At 47.8% G+C, this 20,399-nt stretch overlaps 2 protein-coding genes across 3 annotated transcripts; one reads left to right on the plus strand and one right to left on the minus strand.

Moving 5' to 3' along the window:
- Positions 1-1,256: 1,256 nt before the first annotated feature.
- On the minus strand, positions 1,257-6,804 carry LOC122370514. 2 transcript variants are annotated; one of them, XM_043346172.1, is made up of 5 exons: positions 6,780-6,802; positions 3,720-3,723; positions 2,450-2,599; positions 2,147-2,251; positions 1,257-1,495 (listed from the first exon to the last, which is right to left on the minus strand). In XM_043346172.1, exons 3-5 carry the CDS (start codon positions 2,582-2,584, stop codon positions 1,358-1,360), a joined length of 378 nt encoding a protein of 125 aa, XP_043202107.1. In that variant the 5' UTR covers positions 2,585-2,599; positions 3,720-3,723; positions 6,780-6,802; the 3' UTR covers positions 1,257-1,357. The 2 variants fall into 2 exon arrangements, with proteins under 2 accessions (XP_043202107.1, XP_043202108.1); XM_043346173.1 differs by lacking the exon at positions 3,720-3,723 and having other exon boundaries at positions 2,450-2,596; positions 6,781-6,804.
- Positions 5,535-18,249, plus strand: LOC122370513 (salivary glue protein Sgs-3-like). Its single transcript, XM_043346171.1, has 2 exons — positions 5,535-6,033; positions 16,825-18,249. The coding sequence occupies exon 2, from the start codon at positions 17,058-17,060 to the stop codon at positions 18,048-18,050; it is 993 nt and encodes a 330-aa protein (XP_043202106.1). The 5' UTR covers positions 5,535-6,033; positions 16,825-17,057; the 3' UTR covers positions 18,051-18,249.
- Positions 18,250-20,399: the final 2,150 nt, after the last annotated feature.

Consider the following 20,399-nt stretch of genomic DNA (forward strand, 5'->3'; position numbering starts at 1 on the left):
CCAAATGATTATGGAAGGTACTTCTCATTCACTCGTAATGTTAAGGTCAATTCAGGCCCGGGCAGAGGCTTGCGCTCGGCCACACTCGAGCCCCGCCACCAGCGCCATCTGCTCTAAATGCCATCTACCAGCGCCCGCTACCGCTACCAGCTACCGCCCACCATCAAGCCTGAATGGAGCGAGAGACGCGAGTGACCGGTCGCCGGGCAAGGAGCGCCGGAGGGGTAGGGCGGAGCTTAGCGCTGACGTCATTACGTGGCTCCGCCCCATGAGAGCGTAGCCTCTACCCAAACAGCAGATTCGTTCCGTGAAATTTAACATTACGAGTGAATGAGAAGTACCTTTAATAATCGTTTGGTGTCAAAATACCTTAGTAATAAAAGTTTCGGCAGGTTCTGAAACACACATTGCCAGAATATTGTCAACGAGAGTTGACGCATTTAAAAATTATCGCAAAAAAGTGGGGTCTCAAGTGGTTTGACGTCCATAGTAGATAGTAAAACTGTCGTGTTCCAATAAATCGGTCTCGCCGGGATTCAAATATTATCTCTCTTGGCATCTTCAGCTGCACCGAAATTGACCTGACACATTTTCTTTAGAACGTTTTGAGCATAACCTAAATAAAATATTGCATGTAGTGAATAGATGTACTCGCATGCTGCTCTCACGCATGTTCCTATAATGTTTCCATAACACAAGCTCATAGCACGCATACCACGCATATTGTGCCTCCCATACAATATGCACTCACACCGTAGCGCGCTGTTGTCCTTTTTCATGGGACTCGATTTGCTATCAATACTGGAATGGAGCTAAAACGATGCTATGCAATCATCCTGGAAGCCTAGGTAAGAAAGTGAAGACTTGTGGGACGTCTATTTTAAGGTCATTGTCAAGCCACTGAGCACGGATGACAAATGCTGAAAATCATTGGCAGGATCAAATAACTAGTTTCGGTATATCAAAGCCATTCTTGCCGTGCAACGCCATAAGGCTAATATTATAGTTAATGCCGCAATTATTGATAGGGCTCGATGGGGCTCGGCCCCACCAAGCCAATATAAACGACACTCATGCCAATGAGACATCAAAAATGTCAATAAGTTTCTGAATATGATGAATGACCAATGCATCTACAATGCGAAACGCACAGACTTTCCACGCAAACCACTATGTCACCAAACCGAGCATCTTCTGCCCAGCTCCTTTTCATTCATTCCACACATTCTATAGTACCATTCCGTCAAATGTTTGCATCTACTAGACACATGTATTTATATACAAACATAATCAAAACACTTGAGAACAACACCCTTTAGTTCCTCCCACATCCCTCCCTCCCATCCCCACCTGTACCCTAGTCGTTACTGGAAGCCGTTGAAGGCACATCTGGCGAACAGTTGACCTTGACCTTGACCTCCGACTTGCCGAGGGAGGCCATCTTTTGGATGTGCTTGGGGTATGGCTTTGGCACGACCCCCGACCGGTATAACGTCTGACGGCGAGAGAACATAACGGCTTCTTTAGATATCACTGTATGGGACAGCCCATTGATGTAGGTGACGCTCGGAGATGATATTTGTGAAGACTGATAATTTTCATTGCTGACACTTTTACACACTCGGTCTAGCGATGACAGATTGAAAATTTTTTCACTCTCACAAAGCGCAGTAACACTGAACTATTGACATCATTTGCCAACACCACAATGATTGGATGAAAGTAGGTATCCACATTAAACTTAAAGTGCCTTATTTCTGGAAGTCAAGGTATGGCTGACAGAAAGGCTAGGCTAGCTGGTGCTATGATAAAGGTAAATGATGGAACCAAGTTGACAGGCGGTCAGCTGAGGTGAAAAGAGAGTGACCGTTGAAAACTGTCAACCCCCAGACGATGAAACAAAGGTTACCCTCATAAGAGGCGGAAGGGACAAAATTATTTCATGGAGAGAATAGTCATCTTAAAAGATGTCAAGATGACCTTCTATTCAGAGAACGTCATCTAAAGCAAGTGTGAGCCCATTGCTGGAGGAGGTGAGAAGGGAGGTCAACATAGGGGAAGGCATGTCCCCTCGGGAGAGGTTGCCTCAGGGCAAAAGAATCAACACACAGTGCAACCGCTGCGACTGCTGACTAATGAGACTTACTTTGAGGCCGGAGATGATGTCGTTGCCCGACAGCTTGACGTTCAGCTTGATCTGCGCGCCGTTCAGCGACAGCACCTCAGTCATGTTTGTGAGATTCTGTTTCACCTGGCGACAAAGACAAAGCGCTTTGAGTCATTGGTCTAAAATAAAAAGTAGATAGATATTGCTGCGATTAAAAGGCTCTCTATCCATGACGCTCAGCACACTGCACTGGCCTGCTCCTCTGCTTCTTACACGTACACAACCACACCTTGCTCGAGTCTGCGGACGACTGGTCCAGGGTACAGAGGGCCCGTCACTCACGTTATAGGTGATTTCAGAGAGGACAGGCAGCTCCGTCCCTGCCGGCCCGAACATCAGCTCAGCCTGGGTCTCCGGATCGTCATCCAGCTCATCCGCCTTCCTCTTTCTTGCGTGTGAGCTGTCGCGGCGAGGCATGATTCCCTGTCTCTGCAAGATAGAAATAGATATCGTGAACACAGAGGTGATACTTCGCTACACCATGTCAGTCATTGCTATACCTACTAAGTACCTCCAGAGCAGGGGCGTCGCCACGGATTTTTGAGTGGGGGGGTCCGGTTTCTAGTCTTCACCCGATGGATAGGGGTGTTTTTTTGCCACACTTCCCAGTTTTGTGCGTGCGTATGTGCATGTGTGCGCGTGTAACAAAGCGGCAAGCAGCGCCGCGAAATTTGGTATAACCTATTAGGTAGGTATACCTACCTACCTACATCACTTGCGTAAAAATTATCACTGGTCACTTAAGGTCAGGTCGCCATGTCAAGTTCAGTTATACGGTATACCTCACAAACTTTCCCCTCTCGCCATTCTTGTAGCTTTTCTCCCATAACTTCGAAATTTGGTACACTGTATACCTAATGAATGGGGTTATACGTGTCAGCAATTCATGATTCTGAGGATTTACATCTATGATCTGGAGGCAGGTCAAATACGTGACCTCATCATTAGAATATAATGAGAAATTATAAAAAGCACGAATGCCTCCTGCTTTGAAAAAGTTCGTCAGAAACGCAAAATATCTTTGGAGCCATGACAAATCAGCTCATCATTGCCAGGGACAGGGTGCAACTTATGGCGAGTGATGACTCGAAAGGTCATTAGTGGAAATGTCCATCGATGGCCACCAGCATTTTTTTTTTCTACAACTTTTGACGAAGACGCGGTAGAGCGATGACAGCACCTGGAAGGTGTTCACTGTTCAGCTCAACAACACGGATCCATTCATATGCAGCAGGAGGTCCTTTTTCGATCAGGACATAACGTTGACCTGAGGTCGCTTTAACGTTAATTCTGAATGGTCAAATTTTAACTCATGTGACGCGTCTCAAAGAGATAAACATAGTGGTGACAAGACAACATATGTAAATACCATACAAACTCACGGAATCTAAAGTTATTGCAAAGCAAATGTTTCGGCAGAATCTGTCCAGTTAGCTGTTTGCCTTCTATGGGCAAAACATAGACCTGAGATGAAATCTGACCCGAAGCTAGCGAAAGAGCGTTGAAAGAGCTATCAAATATGTTTTCTGCTTCACTGTAGCCCTTCTATTGGTGGGCTCCCAGTCGCTAACGTATAACGTATACTAAAGTAACGCTGATGTATGCTTTCGACCCCTGATCGATCTAGAGGTTTGCGGAAAAAAAGAGCATGCTGCCCGTGACGAGAGAAAGCCGATGATACCCATTTACAAGGTTTCGGGTCATCTCAGGACTCAGGTCATCGCCAATACGTAGGGAAACTCGGGACCTGCTAGAACTTTGCGAATGTAAGTTGTGATGGTTTTTCGAGGTTCTGATTACGAATGTTATCTAGTTTTGAACGAAGATGATGACTCCATGCATTCAAGGGTGGAGCTTCCTATTCACTTGGTGGGGCGCCTGCCCCACCAACTTGACATTTTGCCCCACCAATAAGCGTTTTGCCCCACCAACTTAAGCCCATTTGCAGGACTTTACTGCTTAACAAACCTATGTTTTTCGCATTGAGGAGCTTTGAAATGTCTGTGTAATGCAAAATATTATCTCTGTAATGAAAAGAATTGATTCATTGTTGAATTTTATCTAACTTAACAATCGGACATTGTAGGTTTGACAACTTTTTGCCCCACCAACTTTCCTGGAAAAGCTCCACCCATGCATGCATTTGGGGTAGATCAGGTCAGGTCAGGTCAGATCGACCAGTACCTAATAGTGGATGACCAGTGGGCAGTGACCACCACCGATTGCTTCCTAACATGTTATACATATGTATAAGCAACACAACTACTTCAAATGTTCAGATGGGCGCTAGGTTCAAAATCAGCTCCAAAAACTATCCTATACCTAAATTAAAAGCATGCTATGAAAAAGTGAACCAAGGTCTTCTTTATTTGAATCAGGGATATCGATTTATTTTTAAGTAGGTGATTAACACGAGCGCACCGGAAGTTTCGTTGCAATCGGCTCCTTTTGCGCGACTTCTTTGCGAAAGCCCGAGACGGTTTCATCTGACTCCCTTTCCCCTACATGTGCACTGTACAGCTAGTTGTGACGATAGCCATGGGGCTGAGGCTAGTTTGTAGTTTTGTAGTTAGGTACTGATCCGACGAATCGACTGCGACCATTTTTTTTTAAACGATCAGACGAACGCTCGGGGCAGTTTTCGCGCGTCCAATCCTTTTAGGGATAAAAAGGTACTAGAATGGTGGCTACTTAAAAATATTGTTGTGCTGGTGTTCCCCGCCCACAGCTAATTGAACTTTAGGTAATTGGCTAATTGGCTTTAGGGAGCTCTTGAAGCGATTCTGAATCTGATGTATTTGTTGGTGTTGCTGACGCCTGCTTCACTGACATAAAAGCTAAAAAAGCATACTCAGCATCACAAAAAGTGGGGGGGTCGACACCCCCAGTTTTCAAGAGTGGGGGGGGTCACGACCCCCCCCCCCGACCCCCCCGTCGGCGACGCCCCTGCTCCAGAGTACAGATTGACTGTGTGAAGCAAGTGACTTCTAGGATTAATCTGCTATTAAGCCAGGTTCATACAAGTGGCGGGTCATGCATCTTTCTTGTGTTCGTCCCTTCATACAACTCAAATCTTATAAAACATTCATCTACTTTTGCTACTATCACCTCATCACCCAATAAATAAAGGCATATATAAATAAAATAAATAAAAAATAAAAATAAAGGCATGATGCAAAATCAGAACAATCTTAACATGAGGATATTCCCATTGCCTTCTATTACATGATGCAGCATGACGCACAATCAGAGCAATTTTAAAATGAAGATATTCCCATTGCCTTCTATCACTAAGTAGTATTAGTCATTAAGCAAGCCAGAGTGAAAGTGGCACTAGCATTTCAGGATGAGGTTGCAGCAAAAAGATGACACAACACACACACAACTGTCAAAAAGGCAGCCTTCCTTTGGCTTAGTAATTCACTTAATTCATGATTAACTGCTCAAAAGGCAGCCTTGCTTTGGCTTTATAGTTCATTTGATTCCTAATTTGGTATGCTTAGCACAACTACTCAGTCAAGTGTATAACACCAACAAAGTCTTGCACAATCAGTCACGGGCTTTTGAAAGTACCGCACATCAGGGAGGTGGATCCATCAAGCTTGACTGAAGATTGAGGAAGGGCTGCTAACTTTGAGAATCACTGAACTAATTGACCTGGGGGATGGACCATGGATGAAGATATGAATTCATTTTCAATATGGTGATTTTTTTTGTTCTTGGTAAATTGTTTATATACAGTTGTGACACCATGGTTCAAGAAGAAAGGCCCCTGTAGAGATAGCCCTGCCTTAGGTTAGAGAGGGAATCAGGGAGGAGCAGGAGTGACGGCATGATGGCATTATCTAATTTATTGGTTGCTTAAGGTAGGTACTTGTTGTTTTGTATGATATTGCTAAGTTGGCTTAAGATTTGGTGACTGACACATTACCACTTAACCTAAAAATATTTGACCTACCATTGCCTGTAATCTCTCTTAAGACATTGCCATCGGCATTGTACCTACTGCTTCGCCTCATGTGTGTGGAGTGTGGTAACACTTTGCTGTAACAGTAAATATTTCACAGGTGTTTTGATACTTTGTCCCAGAATGAATAGGTAACTATCAGATATTTAATCAGGTCAAAAATACTGTATAGTGTGCTTTTCATAATCAGTTTGGCATTCAGACCTAATATATCAACTAATACCCAATATTTATTAAAAAATACCAGACTTGTGTTATTTCCCTAGAATGTTGAATTAAATGTGGTTGTTCTATAGTTTTGATGATGCCATGCGGTTGTGAGGTCAAAGTGGTGTGACACTTATAAGTTATAACAAGGCAATTTAAAAGTAGGGAGAGAAACATGATCAGCCGTTTTAGTCTCAGGTCAGGTGTCAGGAGATAGGTGGCTAAGGTAAGGTAAGGTCAAGTGAGGTCAGGTAGGTACCTAAGGCTTATATCAATATAAATATTAAATTGGGTTAAAGTGTGCATCAATGTAACCTTGACCTGTAGGTACCTAACATTTTATATAATGCTTAAAAACAGCATTTGCAATGGATAAGATCATCACAAGCACTAAAGTTGCAAAAAAAAAATCAAGCAGAAATTACAAACATTACCCACCTATGTCCAGTGATACCGAAGCGGTCAAACAAAAATCAAAATTTCAAATTTCGTGCATTTTGCAAACGTATCATCTGCGCAATTTATGTATGCTTATGGTCAGGAACTTCCTTAATTTACTGCTATCAGTATTGTTTGACGCTATTAATTCACTGCAAAGTTTGCATCTTTTTGCAGTTTGCACTGAACACGCAAAAGCATAACAGACGGCAATCAAAGTGATCTGAGTAATTTTATATATGGCATTGCATCCTATGCTTTGATGCTGGTGAGTGGTGACATGAATCTCATGTTAATTTCCATTATGACTGAGAGGGTCAAATAGTGATTTGGATTTTGGCGTATCCAGGGGGGAGGCCAAGAGGCCATGACCTCCCCCTTTGGGATCAGACATGCAAGTGGGCCCTTTGGGTCACTTGAGTGCTGTGACGTACCCAAGGGGGGCCACGGGGGCTCCTGACTTCTGAGGTCCAAGGATGACTCAGGGGACCAGCGTAACGAAAGCGTTCTGGGTCTCCCTGCACATGCCATTTTCCCATCCTAGAACGCACATGGGGGGGGGGGGGTGGTTGCCACCCCCCGCGCCATTTGGTTCCTGTTGGAGATAGAGCTTAGCGGTAAAGACCAAAAAGATTCTTTGGGAAGAGACGAATCCAATGATACCCAGTTTTACCTCCTCAGGTCAGTCATTGACCTTCCAGGTCAGGTCAAACTAAAAAATGTTGCTGTTTTGGGTCACCGTTGGATATCAAGTGCGCTGCTTATCAAATACCGATGACGATGCTGTTTTCTGGTGCCAAGCCAGCTAGAACCTCTTTGTTACACTACCCGACCAGAATTTTGCTGCTGAGGTCATTTCAGGTCAAGTTAGGTCAAGGTCAATTATATGTGTTTGTATGTCTGTGTGTGTCTGTGTGTATAGGGGAAGTTGGGGAACGCCGAATACTTTTTTTCTGACGCCCGTAGCACGCAAGGTAGACAACATAAGCTATTCTTGTTGGCGTCATTCGAGAGGCCAGTCTTTTGTCTTTCAAACATACCAGGCGCATTTGATGAATTCGCATACCGTTAAGCGCAAAAACTAAAAATATCAAAGAACTGACTTTTTCGGCGTTGCCCCGGACTGCGGGGAAAGCCGAAAATGGGATAAATGATCTACGAGGAATGCCGACATTGATGTTTTGCCAATTTATCTCAAACTTTATCCAAAATTCATCAAAGCTGACACGCGTTTTAAGAGCTTGAGGACGCTTGGTGCACAGTGGAAGTTATAATTGTGTGATTAATAAGAAAATGCCAGGTAAATCATTCCTTATAGGTAACAGGCCGTTGTGCCGGCTGAAAGTGTAATTTGTTTGACTAAAAATACGCGTTGCTATTCTACAGCAGTAAAGTCCACGTAGCGTGCTTTAACGTGCGTAATTGCACGTTTTCGGCATTACCCCAGCCAGCCATACTTTCATTTGCAGGCCCATAACTTTTAAACGTGCTGTATAAATTTCAAATAGGCAGCACACTTATGCAAAGACATGCTGAAGATTACTTGACCGAATTGGCCAGACAAACGGTAGCATAATGAGTAAGAAATGCAGCTTCAAAGGCGCATGTAGTACAAGTGAAACGTACCTTGAAAACGCTTTTGGCGCCCTCACAGCCGAAGTATTCCAAATGACGACTCGTAACAAACATGCGATAATTGTAGTCACTTAAGCTTCAGAGCATCACTGAGACGTGGCATCCATGTCGTACGGTTTTAGAAATATCTCGAATTTCGGCTTTGCCCCAACTCCGGCATTGCCCCAACTTCCCCTACTGATGTGTGCACCGATTGTTTTTGGGTCCATATTACATGAAATCATGATCTGAGAAGCTTTTACCAAAAATGCAGTCAAAAAACTTCACAAAAAGTAAATTCAGCTTGCCTAAAATGCAATTATCTTATATGACCTGGGTTGACCTTGACCCTGACCTTGACCCCTGTACATCGTCAAACAACATGTTCCATGATAGGTGGGAGGTAAGACTGGCAAAAAAGGCCGAAATCAGGGTATCAAAAGCCCACAAGGCCCATGGCAAACGCAAGATGTTGAGAATTGGCCATTTGGGTCATGACATGACCTGAAAAACAAGGTCATATCTCCGAAACAAAAAAAATCACAGAAACTTGAAATTTTCAGTGGACATCAAGAAAGAATAGAGGAGCAGCTATACGAAAAATCAGCCTTCTAGCTCTAAAAATGTCGAGTGCAGAGCAGAAAGACTACCTGGTCTCTGTAACGGTCTAAGCCTTGAGAAAATGTGGAAAATTGGAAAGTAGAAATATTTTTGCTTGAGGAGTGTGCATGAAACGCACGGCATTTTATGAGCGAGCGCCTCAAGGAATGGAGGAATGGACATAACGTGAGAGGGACGGCCGGCCGATCATCAGCCAATGTAACGTTCGAGCAATGTCTGTGCGGCGCTATAGTTAACGGAAGATAACGTTGTTATATGTTCGTTAACGGGCTAGCGCCGGACAGCGGCGAGACGGTCCTCCGAATAGCCGCGCCGCCGCCCGGGGCGGCCCCGCCGGCGGCGCGGCCCTCTCGGACGGGACGGGAGGGGACGGGAGACGCTTCCCCAGTGCGTGGGCGCTCGGTGCGCTCAGATGATTTGGGATCAATCAGGTGATAAGCGTACTTTCAGGCGACCAGGGGCCCCCAGTCGACCAGGGGTTCCCAGGCGACCAGGTCCTCCAGATGACTAGGAGCCCCACTGTCCCAGGCGACCAGGGCCCTCCAGGCGACCAAGGGCCAATGCGATCAGGTCCCCAAAGCGATCAGGGGCCCCCAGGCGACCAGGGGGCCCCATGCGACCAGGCCCCCGGCTACCAGGGGCCCCCAGGCGACCAGGGGCCCTCTAGGTGACCAGCGGCCCTCAGGCGATCAGGGGCCCCAGACGACCAGGGGATCCCAGGCTACCAGGGGCCCAAGGCGACCAGGGTCCCCCAGGTGACTAGGGGCGACCGGGGGCCCCAGGCAACCAGGGGCCCCATGCGACCAGGCCCCCGGCTACCAGGGGCCCCCTGGGCGACTAGGTACCCCCAGGCGATCAGGGGCCTCAATATCATGCAACCAGAGGCCCCCCATGCGACTAGGGCCCCCTAGGCGACTAGGGGCCACAGACTATCAGGGGCCCATACGACCAGGCCCCCGGCTATCAGGGCCCCCTAGGCAACTAGGGGCCCCCAGTCGATCAGGGGCCTCATGCGACCAGAGGCCCCCCATGCGACCAGGGCCCCCTAGGCGACTAGGGGCCACAGGCTATCAGGGGCCCCCATGAGACCAGGCCCCCGGCTACCAGAGGCCCCCTAGGCGACCAGGGGGCCAGGAAACTGGGGGCCCTTGGATGACTGCAGGGGCCCCTCGGGTACCCAGGGCACATAAATGAAACTTTAATATCAATTTTTCTTCCGAGTAAAAGACGTTTTATCCAGTGTTTAAAAAATATCCTGGGGCCTGAGGGGCCCCCTGAGCGCCTTCGGCGCTCAGGGGGGGGGGCCTTGGCCCCCGGGCCCCCCCCCCTTGGGTACGTCACTGCACAGAGCACCCCTAACTACTTGAGAGCCCCTGGTTACCTGAGGGTCTCCCTGGTCACCTGAGGAGCCCCTGGTTATCTGACGAGCCCCTAGTTACCTGAGGGGCCCCTGGCTATCTGAGGGGCCCCTGGTTGTCTGAGAGGTTCCTGGTTGTCTAAGGGATCCCCATTCCCCTGGCTACCCGAGGGGCCCCTGGTCACCTGAGGGGTCCCTGGTTAGGTATCTGAGGGGCCCTGGTTACCTGAGGGCCCCTGGTCACGGGACCCTGTTTACCTGAAGGGCCCCTGGTTACCTGAGGGACCCCTGGTTATCTGAAGGACTCCTGGTAAAAGACCCCTGGTTACGAGGGCCCCTGGTTACCCGAGGGGCCTCTGGTTATCTGAGGGGCCCCTAGTTACCCAAGGGGCCCCTGATACCCTGGATGGCCCCTGGCCAGTCATCTAAAGAAGCCCTGGTCACCTGAGGGGCCCATGTTTACCCGGGGAGTACCTGATTCTCTGAAGGGCCTCTGCAGTCACATGAAGGCCCTTAGTTGCCCGAGGAGTCCCTGGTATAACCGGCACCTGATTTTCAGAGGGTCCCCTGGTCACGGTAACCTGGTGGGCCCCTGATCAATTGAAAAGCCCATGCAGTCACCGGAGAGGCCCCTGATTACCTAAAGGGCCCCTGATCACTAGGATTCAATGGCATAGCCAGGGGCGAGGAGACATGTGTCCGTTATATGGTTTAGGGTCCCCTGGGGCCCGAGGGGCCCTTCGGTGCCAATTGACATCAGTTATATGGTTATATGGTTTAGGGTCCCCTGGGGCCCGAGGGGCCCTTCGGTGCCAATTGACATCAGAGGGTCGACCAATCACTACGCTAGGAACATTAATTTCCAGGTTCGATTCTTTGTTTCACTGCTAGAGGGGGTGGGGCGTCTTTTCCAACCTGGGCATCTTACCCCATGCTCTCCCCTAATCAAGTTTTCCTAGGGTAGATATTGGATAATACCTCGAAGAAGAGTGAGTTGGTACTCATGTTATTCATTTTGAAAAATCTACCAGTACTCGGATATGCCTAGTACCCACCTACTGTCTACATTCCTCGCTCGGTATGTGCTGGGAGCAGTCGCAGCCAGCCGACAGTTGAGTGGGACAATTGAGGTATCTTCTGTCTTTGGTGAGAAAAACGGAGTAAGTACCTTTCACCGGTCTCCCGATCACAACGAAAGCAACGCATGGATAATTATTAATTAGTTCAATCCAGCCCAATTTATGTTAAGTAATTCATGCAATGAAAACAAAACAGCAAAACACAACCGTAGGCTGTTTGAAATAGACGAACACTTTTCGTTAGAATTGTTTTTCTATAAAAAAAAAAACACAACCGGAGCTTGGTCCTCGCTTGGGGGTGTTTTCCAGAGCTAAACCGAATTGGATCTGCACAAAGGCAAGCTTCAAAGTTCTCTCCAAAATATAAACTAATCAAGCATAGTTCTATCGCATAACTTGAACAATCGGTTCCGGCATATACCAGCAAGTCCGGTGAGCGAGGGCTGCAGCCAAAAGTTGGACTTATCGCAAAAGTACGCATGGCGAAATTGCGTCAGCAAAAATACATAGGCCGAAGGTAATTACATTACGCACTACGCTACCAGTAGCGGCGGAACACCTTCAATTTAACCCGCGCCCCGTAGGGCTATCGGCGGACCCTACCACCCGTAAGGGGGGGGGGCGTTTCGGCCCCCCCCCCCCTAAGATCTCGGAAATTTATCGGCCGATTTTCAAAATTTAAACGGCGTTCGATAGCCCCACCCGGGAACTACCTTGTAACCAAATTTCATTGACCAAGGTCAAACCGATGACGTCGCAGATCAGGTCAAAGGTCGGATTTTCACCGTTCACAGGCATTTCAAGAAATGTGTTGTGAAATCGAGTAAATTGGTAACTTATTGAAAACCATCGATGGTACATTGTTCGTCAAACACATACTTTGTTATCTGAGGTTACTGATACCAGGTCAGGTCACAGCGAGGTCAGGTGACCAGGTCACCGGGGTCACAATATGAAAGTGTCGTGTGATACATGTAATATGGTCCATTTTACATGACAAATGCGATTATGTGGGTTAGGCAGCCTTTGGGGCCAGCCTAGGTCACGTTTTGGTGAAGGTCAGGTCAAGGTCAGGTCAAATTAGGTCAAATTTCAAAGTTGATATTTTTGCATAAAATGTGTATCAGTTCGATGCAGCTCGTCACGGGGAGTCTAATGGTGGTCTTTGTTTTGCTCTAAGATGTCTAGAATTGCCAAAAACTGAGTTTGAAAATTTAACGTCATCATTTTTTAACAGTTTTTTCGCTATAACTTGGCCAAAGAACGAGGTATCGATCTGAAATTTGGTATGTACATAGAACACGGTAGGTACTATCACACATATTCCGATATTTTCGAAACTCAAAAAACTTTCTAGATTCTTTGGCTAATATATAAAAAAATGCTTTTTTGATTTTTGGGGGTCAAAACTCAATCCGAGATAGCAGTTTTGTAGCCCTGTTAATTCTACACCTTTTATGTCTTGATCATTTTTCGGTATCTTCAAAGCTGTAGGTCTGACAGGTCTTCTCGCGAAGGTCTTTTTTCGGTCGAAATTGACAGAACATGACGTCATTCTGACGTCATTTGTGGCCAACCTATCATAGCCTCTGGAAATTTTTTAGTAACAATGTGTACAATTGATGCCCGGAGGGGTCCTGAAAGTTTGGTGGCGATATCTCCAGCCGTTTAGGAGATATCGACGGAAAAGGACAAGGGGGGCCGTTTCGGCCCCCTACGGGGCGCGGGTTAGAGGGGGGGAAGGGCACTGCCGACTTTTGGTCCCATTCTTTCCACGCAACGCCCATAGGGCTAATGTTAAAATGCCAAAATCAAAGGGGGGGCACGGTGCCCCGGTGCCCTCCCCGTTCCGCCGCCTATGTACGCTACCGTACGCATAAGGTATCAAACTATAAAGCACGTATGGACAAAAGTATGGTTCGTTAGGTTAGGCTGGGTTAGGTTGGTTTATGGTTGGTTGGGTTAGGTTAGGTTGGGTTATGTTAGGTTTGGTTACGTTTGGTTAGGTCAAGTCGGCCTATCCCTAGGCTGTTGTTTTCAGTGACAGGTAATTTTGTCCTTAAATACTTTAAAGGTAGTGTGCCAGCTTTCTTGGACCGTATGGAGTTAATGGCCCAGATAAGGAGAACCGGATTTTTAGAACTTATCCATACCTTCAAAACTCATGGAAACGTCTTAAATTCTTCAAATTTTGAGTACCCCAGTGCGAAATTCGCCCCGACGGGTTGTCGGTCGTACCCCAACCACATTTCACACCACTATGAACAATAAATGCACACACTGAAATCGCTATTACCGATATGCTCATCCAATCAAGTTTCGATAAACCCGTTCATCATCATCTCCTGCGGTTTCGAACACGCCTGTTAGGTGGCTTCTGATGCTCGTCGAGGTCGGAATTTCCAAATACACGTGGTGCGTCGGGCCGCGCGCTCTGACTTCGGCCAAGAAAAATGCGTCAGCTGATCATTGTCATTTCTGCCACTTGCGTGTGGTGAAATGGGGTCATAACTTATAAGACGGCTTTTTCATATCAATTATTTTACATAAAATCATATTTCAAACCATAAATAATGTTCGACAGTTAAATAAAAGAAACAATACCAATACGGGCTTACAGTTTAAGGCTCGACATTGTGTTGTCTACGATTAGACAGCTGATAACTCATTCCCGTACGTCGTATGGTCGTAACACTATAATGACCTTTGCTTATTGTCACAAGTGCGCCGCATTCGCGATTGTTGCCCGACGCCTGTTTGCAGGTGAGCCCACTACAGTTGTTATACATATCTAAAAACCGAAAAACTTTTAGGCAAAAAAGGCACTATTCCAGGCCCATTTTTGATTTTTTTTTTGCGATATTAGGTAAAAACAGAAGCTTCTTATCCTAGGAAAAATAAAATGGGAAATCTTTCAAAGGTGGCACACTACCTTTAATCGCCTATACGTTCTTTTGCGTGCGAACACTCGCGTCGCGTGCGTTCTTTTGTTCTTGCGTACTTATCGCCTAAACGTATGTACTTTTGCCTACGAGCGTTTGCGTTCGTACTTTTATCCCACGTGGGTACTTGTGTGATGCGTATAACATACTTCTGTGCGCGAATCGGCGCGCGACTCTCTGAACGCAGCTAGTTTCCAGCAGACACCGGGAGGCCCAGTGTGGTCAGGGCCTTGGTGTGGTCGGCACATGGTGTATTGGAGTCTTACATGGCACCGTACACAATATCAGCAGTTGTTTCGAAGATGGCAACTAAAGGTAAAAAAGGTTTATTTTTTCTGAAGGTCATCGATGTACCACAAGCTCATCTCCTCGAAATATTTGTTAGCCCGCGCACCGACGGGGGTCTGCGCCAACTTATTATAGAACCGACGCGACGGGGGGGGCGGATGACCGCCCCCCCCCCCTGAGATCTCGAGAACGAAGCAAGAAGATAGCGACAAGCGGTAAACGGCATGGGATACGCACGGACAAGATTTACAATTTCTACAAGGTCATTTTCAGGTCAGGTCAAAGATGACGTCACAGGGGTCAAAAAAGTCAAAATGGCGGCGCTAGATATGGAGAGAGTTTTTCTCAAATAACTTTCGAACTAGTCAAACTAGGAACAAACTAAGGGCATCATCGTGATCCTCTCGTCAATCCGCATCGAATGATATATATGTTGACCTCGAAAGGTCAAGGTCAAAGGTTGACCTCAGGTCACGTGACCTCGAGGTCATCATGTATATCATTCAATGCGTCCCTTGACGAGCTGAACACAATGAGACCATCCGCGAGGCTGTATCTTGTTCCTATACAGAGTTATTGGAAAAAAAAAAAACTTTGGTGACCTTTGATGACGTCACATGACCTTACAGCTGTCCAACAGCAAAACAGACCTCAAGGTAGGTAAGGTTGATCGTATATGAAGTCATGTATGGTTTATGGGGCCATTCCGACCCGTTTACTGGTAAAAACAGGGAGTTGATTTTCCCCCATTGACTCTCGTACCTAATGGGGAGGTCGAGAAATTGACCTGAAGTTAGGTCATCGATGTCAAAATTCCGAGATATACAAATTGTAGCTACTAATGACCTTATATAACATCCTGCGACTTTCAAAGGCCTCTGACACCTACCGTAGCTCTGGCACGGTGACAAATTTGCAAAAAAGTGACTTGAGGTTGGGTCATTCAAAGTGACCTGGTGACCTGACCTTAAAAGTTAGGAGGTTCAAACTTGCACACCATGTGTAAAATTGATGAGAGAATAGTCGTACTAAATTTCTCGGCGCTATGCGCCGCGGTTTTCCCGCTATTCTACGAAAAACCTCAGGGTGGCGGATATTCCGCCCCCCCCCCCGTCGGTGCGCGGGTTAAAATGTCCTCTGTGGTTGGCGGGTCGATTGATAATGCTTTGAGCCTTTTACTTTCGGTACCTACATTGAGTGCTCTCAGGAGGAACATCGTTCAAGTATGTTTGTGCGATACATGGGACTTTTCTCGTACTGAAAGTAATAATGAAGTGTCGAAAGTGATAATATATGTAGGTATTAGAATTTGCGCTCAAAGGGCATGATTAGACAAGCGATCACAGACGCCAGACGGCTGATAAATTTGCGTGCGATAAAGTGAGTGTCGATTAGTATTTGGCTATTATTGAACTGGTATACTTACCTGTTCATATAGACAAGGGGATCGCTCCTGGCATCACAGAATGACATTTGAATGTTCGATTCTGCTGGTAGGTAGGTATGTACAGCCCACCGCTAAAGTAATGTGCGGTTTTACCAATCTGAACGGATGGCTTTGACTGCCGATTTTTTAATGTGGAGCGATCGAAAAGAAGACGTCGATAAAGATGCAGCTGCAAGGGTAACGATACAGGTTAGAGCCATTCAAAGTTTCATTGTGGTCTGCATAATCATCCCTAAGCTTCAGAAGCAGAACATACCCAGGACTGAAACCGCACATTACTTATGCTGTGGACTGTACCTATAAGAGGTAGAGAGACAGAAAGAGAGAGAGAGAGAGAGAGAGAGAGAGAGAGAGAGAGAGAGAGAGAGAGAGAGAGAGAGAGAGAGAGAGGGAGAGGAAAGAGAGAAAAAAGAGATAAGAAAATAAGTCAAATTAGGTTAAACTATTATATTACTGGTATTACTTTTATTACTGGTATTACTGGTAGGCTTGTAGGCTAGGCTTGTAGGCAAAGTCTTATCGAGTCTTTTTCATGGACCCGCTACGTCGAGGGACAATGCTGGTGCGTAGAAATGACTACTGATGATTCATCAGTTTCAATGTAGAGCCCCTGCTCCAGCCCATGATTTGAACCGTCTGCAAAAGAAGACGTCTTCATCTCACGCACACGCTGTGTCCACACCTGTCCCGTTCCCAGGGCAAGACACTCGCCACCAGCAGCTGCCAATGGCGGCAGGCGGATAAGAAACTGCAGTGCCACGTTACAAGACCACCAGCTGGCTGTACCCACGGCTGCCGACCGTCCTGTCGCTGTGAGGGCGACTGGCCACTGTCACCACAGCCAGTCGGGCGGACATTTCTACATCCAGCGCCCCCTCTCTCACTCTGTCGAGTGGACGTCTCTCTCCACAGTGCTCCGTCCTCATCACCATGGCGCTGCTGGCCCGTCTGACGGCTCTGTGCGCTGCGCTGGCCGCCGCCGGCGCCGCCTGTCCCTCTCCCGAGTGGCAGCTGTACCGCGGCCAGTGCTACTGGTTCTCGTCGTTCCCTCTCGAGTGGCGCTCTGTAGCCAGTGTGTGCGAGCTGCAGGCGCCCGGCTCGAGGCCCGTCTCCGTGCACGATGTACAGGTGAACGCGTTTCTGACGGAGCAGGTGCTGCAGTATCAGAGCGGCTGGCTGGGCCTGCGCCGCAGTGACACCGGTCGGCCGTGGGTTTGGTCGGACGGATCCGTCTACGACTGGCACAACTGGGAGCCGCTGCAGCCGCACGGCGACGGTGAGAGGTGCGCGCTCATCCACGAAGGCGGCACTGGTGGCTGGCGGACGGCCGACTGCAGCCTCGGCTACTATCGCTTCATTTGTCAGAAGGACGAGCATCCCGTGACGACTGTGGAGCCTTCGACTACAGAGCTGCCGACTACGGAGCCAACGCCCACGGAGCCAACTACTACGGAGCCAGCGACTACCTGGCAAACCACTACGGAGCCAACGACTACCTGGCAAACCACGGAGACAGCGACTACCTGGCAAACCACGGAGACAGCGACTACCTGGCAAACCACGGAGACAGCGACTACCTGGCAAACCACGGAGACAGCGACTACCTGGCAAACCACGGAGACAGCGACTACCTGGCAAACCACTACGGAGCCAACGACTACGGTGCAAACCACTACGGAGCCAGCGACTACGGTGCAAACCACTACGGAGCCAACGACTACCTGGCAAACCACGGAGACAGCGACTACCTGGCAAACCACTACGGAGCCAGCGACTACCTGGCAAACCACTACGGAGCCAGCGACTACCTGGCAAACCACTACGGAGCCAACGACTACCTGGCAAACCACGGAGACAGCGACTACCTGGCAAACCACTACGGGGTCAACGAGCACGACTTTTTGGTACCATAACGACGCATGAATTTTATGCATCGTCCTGAGCCACATAGCGGAGGTAACGACTATGGTGCACGTGACTGTCGCAGCACAACCGACTATTGAATGGTCGAAGACGGAAAACTATGACATCTATGAACAATGACAATGAAATGACAATGTCAATGAAAAGTATGACACCGGCCAGTCGAAGACGGAAATAGACAACTATGTGTACCGAACAACGGCCTCTGTACTCTGAAAGGCAGAATTGGTAAAATGTGAACTACAGGGTGATTTTTTTAACTGTTGAAAAGTAAACGTCAATGGTGGTTCTTAACCCTCGCCCGTAAACGGCGATCTGCCACCTTCGCCCATGCAGGGGGGGGGGGGGTTGGTGCGACCCTCCCCCTTGGCGTTTGAAAACGGAGCGTCGTAGAGCTTAGCGGAAAAGACCAACGGATTGCTCTCGCCGAGATCTCGCGATTGGTGGTATATTTTTTGGTCCTAGGTCAACATTTGACCTACTTTTGACCGGTCAAAGGTCAAATTTTCGGAAAAATAGACTTTTTCGACTTTCCGCGGCGATTGCGGCAAAACGGTGGAAGATATCGACTTGAAACCTTCACTATCGTGTTCCTTGATCAATTCTCTATCGTTTGGTATGTATTTCGTTTCCCTAGCTCTAAAAATGGCGTGTTGGGAGCGCCGGAAGTCGGCAAGGTCACAGTCGGCGGCAGAAATTCGAAAAATCAAAATTTAAATTTTTGAAATCTGATTGTATTTTTGGATTTGGGAGGTCCATTTGCTCCCTATAGAAGCTAATATTGCTGCATATTCCCATTGAGGTGACAAGAATTAGCAAAATAGTGGTTCGGGCGCTTTTCAAAAATAGTACCGGACGCTGTTCCTCTTGTGACGTCATAGCTCCGTGACCTGACCTGACCCGGTCAAGTTTCTTATACCATATGATAGCCAATGCTTGCCCCAACATGCATGGGAAGTTTCATCACGATCCATCAACCGATGTCCGTACCACCGGCAGGAAACCTCGGGCGTTGGCACTCAGTTTGTGAAAATCCGGCCGGAGGCTGTTCCCTTTGTGACGTCATAACTCCGTGACCTGACATGACCCGGTCAAATTTTTTTTATCAAAAGATGCGCAAGGTTTGCCCCATAAGGTACTCAAAATTTGGCGGCGCTGCGCGCCGCCGTTTTTGCAACATTTCCGAAAAGCCTCAGGGGGGGTTGCACCAACCCCCCCCCCCCTACATGGGCGAGGGTTAAATCGAATAATCGCGTGCAAAAAACAATGCACGTGATAAATAAATCTGGGTCCTGGGACATTTTGTATGGTGTCATGATTTGTCCCTTTTAAAAGGACCCTCCCACCCAGGGGGGCGACACGGCTATTCGCGCAATGTATTCAGTTATGGGCCGCGCGGGGCCTCGCGATGACGCGGCATGGAGACAACTGCTCAGCGCGCTAGGATACTTCTGGCGGGGCCGGGCGCTGAACGGTGTGCAATGAATGGGTTATGGGCGGGCAGACAGAGATGAGGTATTGAATTTGAATGGACATCAGCAATCGGGTGGGGAAGGACAGCGTTTCTAATCGAGCTTGGGATGGGGAAAGCCGAAAATGTCACGATCGGCACAGAGCTCCGACAGGGCCGGGTGCCGTACCATGCGTAGTACCTATATTTAGGCGGGCAGACAGAGATTAAATTCACCTTACCATCGGTTTCTGGTGGGGTTTGAAGACGTTTTTAGTCAAGCTCGGGGTGGGGCACCCCACTGGCAGATCCAGCGGAAGGCATTTTGGGCAAATGTCTTCCCCCACAACCGGGGCAGCGCCCGAAATCGCTTTTCGAGAATAAAAGAAAACTGAACAACTTTTCTGAGGAAATGTTGGTTAATCACACTGCACAGCAGTGCGCAAGAAATCGAAATCCCAGTTTTTTTTAGATTAATTCGAAGAAACCTTTTTGGGGTAAGCCCCCGCAGTGTCTAAGACCGCTTCCTGGATCCGCCAGTTGTGAATAAGTCACGGTCGATACCGAGCTTCGGCGGGACCAGGCGCTGTATATACGTTGCACCTACAATGAAGAGGTGGACAGACACCATACCCCACATCCTACTGCTATACCCGTGCTTCTGTGGGTGAAGCACTGAAGCATCACGGAATCCCACAGGACCTGCGAGTCGACGAGGTGGCCGCTTTAGCCGCCGGGTACTGCAGCTCCGTGGAGTTGCCTGGGACCGATGGTAAAACAACAGCTCCGGCGGTGCCCCTATGAGCCGCAGTAATTAGTGAATTCCCGAAATGTAGAGATCATATCCTCCATGATCTCTATTACGACTTTATATTCCTAAACAATATGACAGAACAATT

This window comes from Amphibalanus amphitrite, unplaced genomic scaffold (assembly GCF_019059575.1).
Source record: "Amphibalanus amphitrite isolate SeventyFive unplaced genomic scaffold, NRLGWU_Aamphi_draft 001140F_arrow, whole genome shotgun sequence".
NCBI lineage: Eukaryota > Metazoa > Arthropoda > Thecostraca > Balanomorpha > Balanidae > Amphibalanus > Amphibalanus amphitrite.